Genomic DNA, 14,118 nt, shown 5'->3' on the forward strand with positions numbered 1-14,118 from the left:
GGTAATATATTAGCATGGATTGAGGATTTGTTAATGGGACAGAAAACAGAGTAAAAATAAATGAGACATTTTCAGGATGGCAGGGTGTAACTAGTGGAGTCTAGAACTAGCGGTCTTTGTCTCGGGATAAGGGGTTAGCCATTTAGGACTGAGACGAGGAGAAATTTTTTCACTCAAAGGGTTGTGAATCTTTGGAATTCTCTACCCCAGAGGGCTGTGGATGCTCAGTCGTTGAGTATATTCAAGACAGAGATCGATAGATTTTTGGGCACTAAGGGAATCAAGGAATATGGGGATCGGGCAGGAAAGTGGAGTGGAGGTCGAAGATCAGCCATGGTCTTATTGAATGGCAGAGCAGGCACGAGGGGCCGTATGGCCTACTCCTATTTCTTTATGTTCTTATAAGTTGATATTAGAACAGGTGACCAAAAGATTGGTCAAAGAGGTAGGTTTGAAGGAATGTCTTAAAGGACGAGAGAGAGGTAGAGAGACGGTGAGATGTATGGAAGGAATTCCAGAGCCCAGCTGAAAGCACGGCTGCCAATGGTGGGGCGAAAGAAATCGGGGATGTGCAAGAGGCCAGAATAGGAGGAATGCAGATATCTCAGAGGGTTGTATGGCTGGAGAAGGTTACAGAGATAGGGAGGGATTTGAACACGAGAATGAGGCATTAACACCGGGCAAGATAGTGATGACCTGTAGGATCATCTCATCGAAGCACAATATTGGTCTAGGAAAGGTGTGGCATTTTATTGTATATAATATATAAAACATTTGTTGCAAAAGCAAGGCCGCTGGTTTGAAGCTTTCAATAGAAATGGGCAACGTGGTGGAATGGAATCCCAAATCACTAGTAAAATTCTCAGAATCCCCACATAATAAAAATTGGAATTTTACTTATCACAGAATCACACAGAAACCCCACAGTGCAGATAGAGGCCATTTCGGCCCATCGAGCCTGCACCGACACACATATCCCACCCTATCCCCGTAACCCCACGTATTTAATCCCCCACTTAGAAACCCAGTGGCCTCGATTAGAGGTCACACTGCACCTTTGCATATACTAGACAATGTGTAATTTTTCCCATTTTCGAGGAAAAGGCAGTCAGAATTATGGAATGTCATCCCTGATAAGTCATGGAATTCTGAGCAATAAAATGGAATTTGATTTATTCAGTCACTGTAAATCCAGTGACCCTAATTGCAATGCATGACTGTCCATGGTTGAAAGGTCTTCATATATTTGACTGTATGTTGTCTTTTTTTATATGTCATAGAATCTTACAGCACAGAAGGATGCAATTCGGCCCATCGTGCCCGTGTTGGCTCTTTGAAAGAGTTAGCTAATTAGTCCCTACTGCCTCGCTCTTTCCCCATAGCCCTGCACATTTTTCCTTTTCAAGTATACTGTTGCTGGATAAGGTTATTTGTAAAATAGGAGAGAATTTCTTGTGTGTTTATGGGCCAGCAACGTTTTAAAATAAAATCCATGTTGCTCTACCAAAACAAAATAGTTCAGGGATATTAAAGAAAAGGAATCGGGGAGGAATCTGCCTCTTTTAAACTTTAAAATAACTGCAAGGACTTGTCTTTTGAAAATAAAGTTCCGTTAGAATGAGGCAAGCAGTGTTCTTTCCACAGCTGAATCCACTAATTACATCCAAGCCCCCCTCGAGTCTCTTTGTGCGGCGAGGGAGGGCTTGAATGGGAGGCTTCCACTCCAAGCTTTCACAGGGCTGGGACCTTACACTGCATCGCAGCTGCTTTTATTTCCTGATGGCATTTTCCGTCCATGTTGCAGGATCTCCACACCACCCCCCACCCCCTCCTCCTTCTCCTCTCCCTGCCCCCCCCCCCAAATGAATCTTGACTGCCCGCAGTCCACAAGGGAAGCACAGAAAGCCCCCATTGCGCTTGCTACAGTGATGCTATTGTGCGGCTCGACAATGCACTAATTGGAAGCGACAACGAGGCACTAAGGCCGCTCACGTTTAATTTGCGAGATCCTCAATAAAATCACTCCACCAAACGAGCTAGACGACAACAACAAATTGGTTACCGTTGATATAAAGTCCCACGAGTTAAACAGGGGGAGAGAAGCGTTGCCAAGCACCCCCCTCCAGCACTTGGAGGCTGGCAGTGTGTTGACAGCTCTAATGTGCTGGTACTCATGGGAAAAGGAGAGTTTGGGGGCGGGGGTCGGAGGGGGTGGAACATGGGTAGAAGAAAAGTACAGAAATGTAACCTGACTGAAACGTTTAGCTTCCATTGAAGTGAAAATCCAAATCTTGCAGAATCAATCAAACCGAATAGGTGAAAAACATCCCAATGGAAATCAGGCGTTTCAGTTTGCTCATAGGTGTCAGCCATGGCTCAGTGGGTCACACTCGCGCCCGAGTCAGAAGGTTGTGGGTTCACAGTCCCATTCCAGAGATTTGAGCACAAAAATCTAAGTTGGCACTGCAGTGCCGTACTGAGAGAACATAGGAACACAGGAGGCGGCCATTCAGCCCCTTGAGCCTGTCCCGCCATTCAATTATCTTAATCCAACTACTCGCCTTGGTTCTGAGGGAGTGCTGCACTGTCGGAGGTGCCGTCTTTCGGATGAGATGTTAAACCGAGGCCCAACTACCCTCTCAGGTGGATGCAAAAGATCCCATGACACTATTTCGAAGAAGAGTACAGGAGTGCTCCCCGGTGTCCTGGCAAATTCTTATCCCTCAACCAACATCACAAAATCACATTGCTGTTTGTGGGAGCTTGCTGTGCACAAAATAGCTGCCACGTTTCCTACATTACAACAGTGACTACAACACTTCAAAAAAGTACCTCACTGGCTGTAAAAGCACTTTAGGGCATCCTGAGATCATGAAAGGCAGCGCATTCCAGGTCAGAACAACACGCTGCGTTAAAAAGTGTCCTCATTTCTCCCTCCATCCCCCCACCGCCACCCCCCCCATTTCTTTTATCAACTATCTTAAATTCTGTCTCCTCTGATTACTGACCCTCCTGCCACTGGAAATAATTGCTGTTGTGCTGTGTGTTTGGTAAAGAAGGTTTTTCCTCCATGGGATATTGAGCCCAGGCATAGTGCCTTCAACCTCATTGTAGCTGAGATCAGCGAAGATAGCACAGATCGGGGATCAAATCTGGGATCTTCCCGATTTGTACAGCCCATTGAAAGATAGCGCTTTGAAACACAATTAACAACATACAAAACGGTGGTGCAATAGAATTAAATACCTTTATTATTTTCAGGACAGCTTTATGGGCTCCAACTGTACAAAAATGAATCTCAGGATAATTGTTCCTGTCAAGATGTATATACATAAATATATTTTATATTATAAAAGCAGCAGACTTCAAGTTAAGAGTTTTACAATTGCAGCAGGTATTAAGATGAAAGATAATAGTTCACACATGTCTGGTGCAGTTTCTATACATCTATGGTAGACACCTTAGTGCAGAATTGTTGATTAGAGGTGTAATCCTGTCACGGCAGGACAGGGCAGATTGCGAGTGATGGTATCTCAAGTTTTTTTTTAAATGACTGGATGAGACGGTGTCCAGAGTCGGAGGCAGGTAACAGCAGCCAAGTCAATGAGGCGCGACCTCCCCTGCAAGACTTCACAAGACACTCTGCACTGTGATGTGGTGTCACGAAATGGTACCGAAAAGTTACATTTCCAGTTGTTTTTTTTCCCTCCATCAAACCTTCACTTCTGCTTTTCACTGTTTTAAAAAGCAACGCCGCTCACTTCACTTTTCCAAAATACAGCAGCACTTCTGATACATGACATCATTTATACACACACATTAACTCGACCCTGAGTGCTTTCATGCTCAAACCCAAATTGACATCCGTGCTGTTGAAAGGGTTAAACAGCGGCCTGCTGCTGTGTTTCAGTGCGATCTCTGCAGCACCACCCCCCCCCCAACCCAGAGAGCTTGCTGTTGTACTAGGAAACCTTACTTAAAGGGGACTGGACATGGGTCACATACTAAACCTAAAATGGCTGCGTAGCCCACACTGAATTAGTACATGTACCAGTTAGTGGGACTGCACCCACAGCAGGGCAGGTACGGGTAGTGCCTACTGTTACAAGAACCCGAAACCTGACCCTTGATTTACAGTAACTGCTTTGCTCTAAACAGGCTAAAAAAAAAACACACCTTTTTAAAACCCTCTCACTGTGTGCCAAATACAACTTTATTTTGAACACAACTAAAATTAACTTTTACAAATTGCTAATTCTTTTATTTTTATTTGCTCCAGGCGAACTTTAACTGGAGGAAGTGACTCTGACAGAGACGAAACGTACCTTGGATGACAATGAGGTGGGTTAGTCGGAGAGATGGGGAGAAGCTGGAACATGCTGTATTAGATGCAGCAGAATCTGATCAGTGGGTCTTTACATTCAAAACTGCAATTCCAGAATGTGGGTGAGAAAAATGTATTTTCTATGCTGCCTTTAGTTACCCTCAAAATCCCACTCCTCCTCAGGATCTTCCACAACCCCCCCCCCCCCATCCTTAATTGTGTACCCACTGTGATCCCAAAGTGTACCCTTTATATCCCAGTTTTCCCTCAGTGTACACATTCTATGATCTCACTGTTGCCCACTGTGCATTTTCTGTAATCCCACAACCCTCAGCGATTATGTAGATCTGAACTCCACCCATGCGCTCCATGTACAGCAATGACTGTCAACGTTTGCAACTATGCACACGTTCATTTTATTAATACTTTGCTCTAATTTTTCCATCTTAATAAAAAGGAACAAGAGTGAGTTTTTACCTATTTCTAGTAAGGCTTTTTGGGGCCTAATCCGCTTTGTCTTAACGACTTTCTTCTTTCTTTTCCATTGCTCACTTTGACCCTTTCTCTCCCCATCACCAACCCTCCCTTTAAAAAAGAAAAAAAAAAAAAAAAAATTCCTCAGGAATGTGCAAGGCCCAGTGATTGGGAGAATGGATTCCAAATTTGGAGGCTTGACAAATGTGCATAACCTTTTATGTGGGACTAGAACAAAATGGCCACTGTGAAGTGTCGTCACCCTGGACGGTGCAATGTTTAATCCTAAAGAGGTTAAGATTCTGGTAAGCGCCCGCTTATCTAATGATCCCTGCGAGAAGTCAAGAAATCTTCTCTCATGTTTGCTTGTGAATCGCTCTACTCTGTAGATTATGGGCCCAATCCTGGCAATTTGTCACTTCAATCTGCCTGCGACAGCTTGCGGTGCACTCGAGCGTAGATCAGTCGGCCCTACGCTCTGTGTATTGCTCCTCCCGCTGGCCAACCAACGCCAAAGAGAAACAGAATGCTGTCCCAGAATATCTGCACACTCTCCTGCACACAACTTTAACCGGAAAAGCAGGAAACAAAAAGAAGAAAAATATATTGTGGAATAAAATAAGTTTTAAAAAAGGGAAGCAGCTATGGAATTGATGGAGAATCTGATCAGTTCGAAAAGCACAAGGGAAAATTACTGTTACTGTTAAAATATCTTTTCCCCAATAATACTCAGCTGGTTGTCAATAAGTAATAGATCTTGGATAGTACCCTAATGCTTTTCAGATGAATTGTTAAAATAGAAATTGTACTAACCCCAATAGGACACCGGGAAGTGTGTGTGTACATTCCTGTTGTCCTAGAGTAAGGGGTGAATCTTGTGCCAAGGTGAGGGATGTTGGGATTGGGAAACGGAATATTTTAACCACCCTTTGGCACTCAGTTCCCACAACAAATACTCCCAGGGTCGGGTATGGTTAAAAATGAGATGCAACGTAAAAGTGTTGTCTGATCCAGCCCAGGAATGCACCTCAACCCAACCTAAGAACCATACCACAGCAAAGTGGCCCGACCATTTTTCACACCAGCTCGGAATGAGGATGCTAACTTGGCGCCAAATTAAAAGGGACTTCTGTGTACCCACTGGAAACCAATCCACGCTCATTTCACTCAAGAGTCTTCCAACTATCAGAGAGGAGATGGTTCTTACATTGCACATAGGGACAAGACAACAAACTCTCAAAGGATATATCTTAAATACAATCTACATTGTGCATTATGTGAAGGGGGAGTCTCTTGCACTCCGTGCTTCTTTCTTTACTACACCTTGTCCCATTGCACCCTGCTTATGTTCACTAACAAAATATCCTCTTTCAATTCATTGTGTTGCTGTACACGGAGATCAGAATGCCTTACTTCTCCATCAATGAAAGATTAGCCGGAGAACTCTACACTGTGCTAAATCTGACCTGGACATCAGGTGTTTGGACAAGAGAATTCGAACGCACTGCAAAGCTCAAAGTTGTCGTCCAAGTTGAGTTCGCGCCAGAAAGACCGGGGCTTCTTCTGCAGCTCCCTGTGCACGCACCGAGGGCAGGGAACGCTCCTCGACTTGCACTCAGCGTGGAAGACCGCTCCACAAATCTCACACCTACAGAGAAAGAACAAAGCCTATGTACACTACCAAACTGTGATACTTGTCCAGATTATAAAGAAAACAAAAGAAAGAACTTGCACTTGCGCCTTCCATGACCTCAGGATGTCCCAAAGAGCTTTATAGCCAATTAATTCCTTTTTAAAGTGCAGTGACTGTTGTGAAGTACATCACTAGGAGACTTTAATAAGTATCTTATATAAACAGGGAAGACATTTAAACCAGTAGAGCCACACAGCAAAGGCGGCCATTCAGCCCATTGTACCAGCGAAAGAGCTATCTAATTAGTCCCACTCCCCATAGCTCCGCAAATGTTTCCTTTTCAAGTATATATCGAATTCCCTTTTGAAAATTACTTTTGAATCTGTGTCCACCACCCTTTTTCAGGCAGTGCATTCCAGATCACAATAACTAGTGCCTAGAATGTCCACAGGGATACATTATTCTATCATTTATATGGGAGTGTTGAAACTCAGTAATGCAGTATTCTATTTTTTTTAAAAACATATACAGACGTGTTAATGACTTCAGTAACACAGTGTGTAGTATTGTACTCTATAACATATACAGGAGTCAAATTTACCCCCCCCCCCCCAATGTGTGCAGATGTCAGGTGAGCAGACAGGAATGGTGTGACACCCCCACAGTCAAATAGCCCACTGCCACTTACTGTCTAGCTCCACATGTGAAGACTGGACACTTGGACGAGGTACCGGAGCCTGTGGAACTGGAGTCATGTATAGGAAGGAGAAAATCATTGGAAGAACCTCCCATGATCAGTGATCCATTTTGTCTCTTCGTTTCTGCACTAATTATTGGTGCGTGAAATAGCGAACAATTCTATAGTTTCTTCAAATCTGGCCTATTCATGAAAACCTAGAAAGCCTAAGGAACAAAACCCACCAACTACCTTCTTCATTTTGTCAGCCCTGTGTAAGTAACAGCACGCATCTCTTTAGGTTAATCTTTACAGATAAACAGCAAAACAATCACTGCTATCACATAATCTTGTGAACCAGCTATTAAGAACTCAGTGATAAACTCATTGACAGCATATTTGTTATAACATGTCCTGTCAGCACAGTGGCTTAGAAAATCGTGTGGGCCCGTTTTCAAGCCTGAAATGGTCAGCGCGTTTGGAGTGGGTGCCAGAAGCTGATGACCTGAAAAAGCACGCAGAGTGAGACACAAGGCCCGGGGGGGGGTGGGGGTGGGGCTAGGGAGGCCCAAGGACTCCTTGCGAGACCTAGGGGGAAGCACTCCTGCTCCTCCAGGCCCACAAGGAGTTCACAGCAAAGTTATTTCTTTAAACACTTCTGGTCACTTGGCGGTTTCGACACCAGGCAGGCCTCAGAATCATGCGAAAAATCACACTGCAGTACCAATGACATCATTGGGCCGCGACCTTTACATTTAAATTAGGCCCTCGCTTGCCTGCAGCAAAAAAGTCAGCGAAGGTAAGATGTTGCAGGGCTGGAACGGTAAGAGAACTCGGCCAAATCTTAACCCCCTCCCACGTGCCATTCTCGCTGGGTGAGGGGAGTGTTAAAATCCTGGACAGTGTGTTTTTTATGATGGGGCGGGGGTGCGGATTGGACTGGTACCACAGCACCAGTGGGACAGAGCTCGACACAGCACGAGCTTGAAAAGCCAATCAATTCCACTTGGTCCAGAATTAGAAATAACAGAAAATGCTGGAAACACTCAGGTCAGGCAGCATCGAGGAGAGAGAAACAAGAGTTAACTTTTCAGGTCGAGGACCCTTCGTCAGAACTGGAAAAGGTTAGAGAAGTAACAGATTTTTAAGCAAGTGCAGGGGCAAGGACAGGGAGGAGGGGAGGAAAGAATAACGAGGACTGTGATAGTCAATCTCTCCTGCCTTCCAGTCTGACAAAAGGGATGATGGTACAAGGCAAGAAGAGAAGGTAATGGGACAGGTTAAGAAACAAAAGATGACTCGAGATGAGGTGTAAATGGCGATGGCAGAATCATCAACAGCTACCATGTGGAAAAAAAAAGGGGAAAAAATATAGGGGCCGAGGTTATAGTCTGAAATTGTTGAACTCTATGTCGAGTCCAGAAGGCTGTAAAAGTGCCTAATCCTTCCTCGAGGAACAGCACCTCATCTTTCGATTAGGCACAGCCTTCTGGACTCAACATCCATCCTTGCACCATCATCCCTTTTATCAGTCAATCTCTCCTGCCTTCCACCCGATCACAGTTCCTCCCTTTGTTCTTTCCTCCCCTCCTCCCTTTCCGTGTCTCTGCTTAAAAATCTGTTACTTCTCTAACCTTTTCCAGTTCTGACGAAGGGTCCTCGGCCCGAAACGTTAACCCTGTTTCTCTCTCCTCGATGCTGCCTGACCGGAGTGCTTCCAGCATTTTCTGTTATTTCAGATTTCCAGCATCTGCAGTATTTTGCTATTGCATTGGTCCAGAATTAGAACTTCCAGTTCTTGGTCCCACTTAAGATTAAACATGGCTCTGCTTTGGAAAATTTTACAGATGAGATGGCGAGACTCAATTGTGGATTGATGAATAAAATTTCAGAGAACAAGTCTGTTATCTGCACTCTAATCGGTCATCGTAATGAGCGCTCTAGTGGGCTCTGTCCGGGACCTTGGACTGATGATGAAAAAGTATGTCCGTGTCTTGCATTCAATCCTCTATTCCAGCCGTGGATCAGTGGATAGCATTCTCGTCTCCAGAGACTTGAGCCCATAATCCAGGCCAACACTCAGTGCAGTACTGAGGGAGTGCTGCACTGTCGGAGGTACCGTCTTTTGGCCGAGATGAAAATCGTGGCCCTGTCTGCACTCTCTGGTGCCTGTAAAAGATAACGGCACCTTACGGCACTATTTGAAGAGCAGGTAGTTCGCCCCGGTGTCCTGGCCAATATTTATCTCTCAACTAATAGCAAGGTCCCAAACTGAAATAAACCTGTGTGCAAATTGGTTGCCACGTTTCCTACATTGCAACAGTGACTACGCTTCAAAAGCACTTCATTGGCTGTAAAGCACTTTGGGACGTCCAGAGGTGGTGAAAGGCGCTATATAAATACAAGTCTTTTTTTTTGTGATTTTACACACAAGACCACCTTCCCCACCATCCCCAGTGCAGTGCCCTCCATGATTGCCTTTAAGTTAAAGTGCCGTTCCTTTGGTTACAGAGTGAATTCCCGTCACTAAGAGGCCAGGCGTACTGCACACCTGTGCTAAGGCAAAAGGTGTGGCTCTTCTAGACAGCTGGGCTTTGCTTCAAAGGAAGTTGGGTGTTTCTGATGGACCATTTATCCATCCATCCATCCGTCTCCCCTCAGCTGTCTCGGTTTTCTTTGTAGCCTTTATGACTTTCAGAGGAGTTATTATTGGTCTCTGCACGACCTAAATGCTGGATGAATCACGCATTCTCTTTGAAGGGAAACGGAACAGAAAAACACTAGAAAAAATACATGCATGGCCCAGAATGTTTAAACAAACATACAGTAACACAGTCTAGTTGATGAAGCACAAGGAGTTTGTCTTGTGCTAATACTAACAATTCTCAACAGATATGAACAAGCTTTTCAAAATAACCACAACCAACTGCTTTAAACACACCTCTTGTGTTATTTTAGAAGCACCTACCTCACCAAAAGAGGCAATGACTTATTTTTGCTGTTCTCACTTTCTCTTATTCCCCCCTCAAGCACCCTTGATATCTCTACCTCCCTCCCTGATTCTAGAAGCCTTCACAAAACTCAACTCTACAAAAGATTCTTGGCGTCCATTCCTTTTCTTCCTCTGTGAAGTGCCCTGGGATGCTTTTCTGTGTAAGAGCTGGTATGTGATAGTCATGGCTCAGTGCGTAGCACTCTCGCCTCCGAGTCAGAAGGTTCTGGGTTCAAGTTTAACTCGAGAGACCTGTGTACAAAATCCAGGCCGACACTCCCAGTGCAGTACGGTCGGAGGTGCCATCTTTCGGATGAGACGTTAAACCGAGGCGCCGTCTGCCCTTTCAGTTGGATGTAACAGCAAGGGAGTTCTGTCTGTGTCCTGGCCAACATATATCCCCTAACCAACATCACAAACAGATTATCTGGCCATTATCACATTGCTGTTTGTGGGACCTTGCTGTGCGCAAATTGGCTGCAGTGTTTTCTACATTACAACAGTGACCACACTTCAAAAAGTACTTCATTGGCTGCAAAACGCTTTGGGATGTCCGGAGGTCATGAAAGGCGCTATATAAATGCAAGTGTTGTTTCTTGTTTATAAATGCAAGTTACTGTTGTTCTCCTTTCCCTCCTCTTCACGTCCCTCCTCCCAAAGCTACTTTCGTGATTCGAAGGTTTCTCAGCTCTGCACTGGCGGTTCCATCATAAGGGGGTCTATCATCCTCTCAGCTATTCCTGGTGAAATTGAGGGACCGGCCACTCCGCAAGCTGCAATGTAGTCAAAGCCTCCACTGTGCTTCAGTCGGTTAAGTGTTGAACTGAACAGTGCAGAGCGGGAAAGTATCAAGTTCCACCCGTGATCCGCACTGACCTAGCTAAGTTCTCAGCCAGATTGTGTTCAATTCTGGGCACCACACTTTAATAAGAATGTCAAGGCCTTGGAGAGGGTGCAGAGGAGATTTGCTGGAATGATATGAGGGATGAAGGACTTCAGTTAGGTGGAGAGTCTGGAGAAGCTGGGGTTGTTCTCCTTAGAGCAGAGCTGGTTAAGGGGAGATTTGATAGAGGTGTTCAAAATCATGAAGAGTTTGATAAGAGTAAATAAGGAGGTACAGTTTCCACTGGCAGGAGGGTCAGTAACCAGAGGTCACAGATTTAAGGTAATTGGCAAAAGAACCAGGAGGTGAGATGAGAATTTTTTGTTTAGACAGCGAGTTATGATGATGTGGAAAGCACGGCCTGAAACAGTGGTGGAAGCAGATTCAATTGTGGGAATTGGATAAATACTTTAAGGGGAAAAATTTTCAGGACTATGGGGAAAGCTATTGGGAGCAGCAGCGAGAGCGGACCGACCTGTGAGGGAACAAGCGAAGGAGGAGCGAGGAAATAATGCCCGAGGCTCGAGGCCCAGACCTGTGAGGGAACAGGCGAAGGAGGAGCAAGGAAATAAAGCCCGAGGCTCGAGGCCCAGACCTGTGAGGGAACAGGCGAAGGAGGAGCGAGGAAATAAAGCCCAAGGCCCAGACCAAGCCATTGGGAGCAGCAGCGAGAGCAGACCTCAACAAGCAACATTCGAAAGTGACGTCAGACATTAAAAGTGATGTCGGCACAAGGGAAGGAGCTGATTGGTAAGTAGGGCCTGGTGAGTATTTCTACAGTCCAGTCGTTAAAGTAAAAGTAAGGTCTCTCGTTTAGAGTAAGTAGTGTTTAAAGTGAAGTAAGGTCCCTAGTGTATTTAATATTCTTTAATTTAAAGGAAGTAAAAGGAGTAAATTAAAGGTAGGACATGGCAAGGCAGCTCGGAGTGCTCCTCCTGTGCTATGTGGGAAGTCATGGACACTTTCGGTGTCCAGGGCGAACACGTGTGCAAGAAGTGTCTCCAGCTGCAGCTACTCGAAATTCGCGTTTCAGAGCTGGTGCTGCAGCTGGAGTCACTGTGGAGCATCCGCGAGGCTGAGATCTTCGTGGATAGCACGTTTAACGAGGTGGTCACACCGAGGTAAAGAGTGCACAGGCAGACAGGGAATGGATGACCACCAGACAGAATAAAAGAACTAGGAAGGTAGTGCAGGAGTCCCCTGGGTCCATCTCCCTCTCCAACAGATTTTCCGTTTTGGATACTGCTGGGGGAGATGGTTTCTCGGGAATGCAGCAAAAGCCAAGTCCATGGCACTACGAGTGGCTCAGCTGCACAGGAGGGGAGGAAACAGAGTGGGAGAGCAATACTGATAGGGGATTCTATTGTAAGGGGAACAGATAGATGTTTCTGTGGCCACAGACTTGACTCCAGGATGGTATGTTGCCTCCCTGGTGCCAGGGTCAAGGATGTCACTGAGCAGCTGCAGGACATTCTGAAGGGGGAGTGTGAACAGCCAGAGGTCGTGGTCCATATCGGTACCAACGACATAGGTAGATAAAAGGACGAGGTCCTGCAAGCAGAATATAGGGAGCTAGGAAATAAATTAAAAAGCAGGACCTCAAAAAGGTAGTAATCGCAGGATTACTCCCAGTGCCACGTGCTAACGAGAGCAGAAATAAGAGAATAGACCAGATGAATGCATGGCTGGAGAGATGGTGTAGGAGGGAGGGATTTAAATTCCTGAGGCATTGGACCGATTCTGGGGAAGGTGGGACCTGTACAAGCTGGACGGGTTACACCTCGGCAGAAGCGGGACCAACATCCTCGCAGGGGGGTTTGCTAGTGCTGTTGGCAAGGATTTAAACTAGTTTGTCAGGGGGCTGGGAACCTAAGTTTGGGCCCAGAACGGAGAGAAACAAAGCTGAAAGTGCAAGTTAGAAAAGTAGTTAGCAAAACTAGTAGGGAGCAGAAACAAAGGCCAACAGTAAAGAGGGTCAAAGTGCAGAAAAATATTAAACAGGCAAAGTTGAAGGCACTTTATCTAAATGCATGTAGCATTTGCAACAAGGTGGATGAATTAGTGACACTAATAGAAGTAACTGGGTATGATGTAATTGCCATTACAGAGACATGGTTGCAGGGTAACCAAAGCTGGGAACTGAATGTTCCAGGGTACTCAACATTTAGGAAGGACAGACAAAAAGGGGAAGTAGGTGGCGTAGTGCTGTTAATAAGGGATGAGATCGGTACGGTAGAGATAAAACATCTTGGCTTGGCAGATTATGATGTAGAACTGGAATCAGTTTGGGTGGAGCTAAGAAACAGCAAAGGGCGGAAAACATTGGTGGGAGTTGTGTATAGGCCACCAAACAGTAGTGGTAATGTAGGGCACAGTGTCAATCAAGAGATTAGAAGTGCATGTAACAAGGGCAATACGGTAATCATGGGGGACTTTAATCTACATATTGACTGGGTAAATCAAATTACCATTAACGGTGTGGAGGACGAATTCTTGGAATGCATGCGAGATGGTTTCCTGGATCAGTATATGGAGGAACCAACCAGGGAACAGGCTATTCTGGATCTGGTACTGTGTAATGAGAAAGGGCTAATCAATAATCTTGTGGTAAAGGGGCCTTTAAGGACAAGTGACCATAATATGATTGAATTTTACATTAAGTTTGAGAGTAATGTAGTCCAATCTGAAACTAAGGTCTTCAATCTAAACAGAGGAAACTACAAGGGTATGAGGGACAAATTGGCCATGGTAGATTGGGAGACTACACTAAAAGGTATGAAGGTGGACATACAATGGCTAACATTCAAGGAAATAATGCATAATTTGCAACAAACATATTTCTCTAGGGCATAAAAACCCAAAAGGAAAAGTGATCCAACCATAGCTAACAAAAGAAATTAAAGCTAGTATTAAGTCAAAGGAGGAAGCTTATAAAGTTGCCAGAAAAAGCGGTCAGCCTGAGGATTGGGATCTTTTTAGAAATCAGCAAAGGGGGACCAAGAAATTGATAAAGAAAGTGAAAATGGAATATGAGCATAAACTAGCGAAAAATATAAAAATGGATTGTAAAAGCTTCTATAGGTATGTGAAAAGGAAAAGACTGGTGAAGGTAAATGTAGGTCCTTTACGGTCAGAG

At 45.0% G+C, this 14,118-nt stretch overlaps 1 protein-coding gene across 2 annotated transcripts in view; it reads right to left on the reverse strand.

The window, feature by feature from the left end:
- Positions 1-3,228: 3,228 nt before the first annotated feature.
- plekhm3 (pleckstrin homology domain containing M3) overlaps positions 3,229-14,118 on the reverse strand; it is a 109,935-nt gene continuing 99,045 nt past the window's right edge. The window contains exon 8 of one of the 2 annotated variants that reach the window (XM_085985476.1): positions 3,229-6,446. In XM_085985476.1, coding sequence (XP_085841602.1) covers positions 6,272-6,446 — 175 coding nt within the window. In that variant the 3' untranslated portion in view covers positions 3,229-6,271. Of the gene's footprint in view, positions 9,860-14,118 lie in introns of both variants that reach the window. The other variant, XM_085985477.1, reaches the window with a different exon arrangement.

Source organism: Somniosus microcephalus, chromosome 4 (assembly GCF_052327205.1).
Source record: "Somniosus microcephalus isolate GS21.2 chromosome 4, FLI_Smic_1.0, whole genome shotgun sequence".
Taxonomy (NCBI): Eukaryota; Metazoa; Chordata; class Chondrichthyes; order Squaliformes; family Somniosidae; genus Somniosus; species Somniosus microcephalus.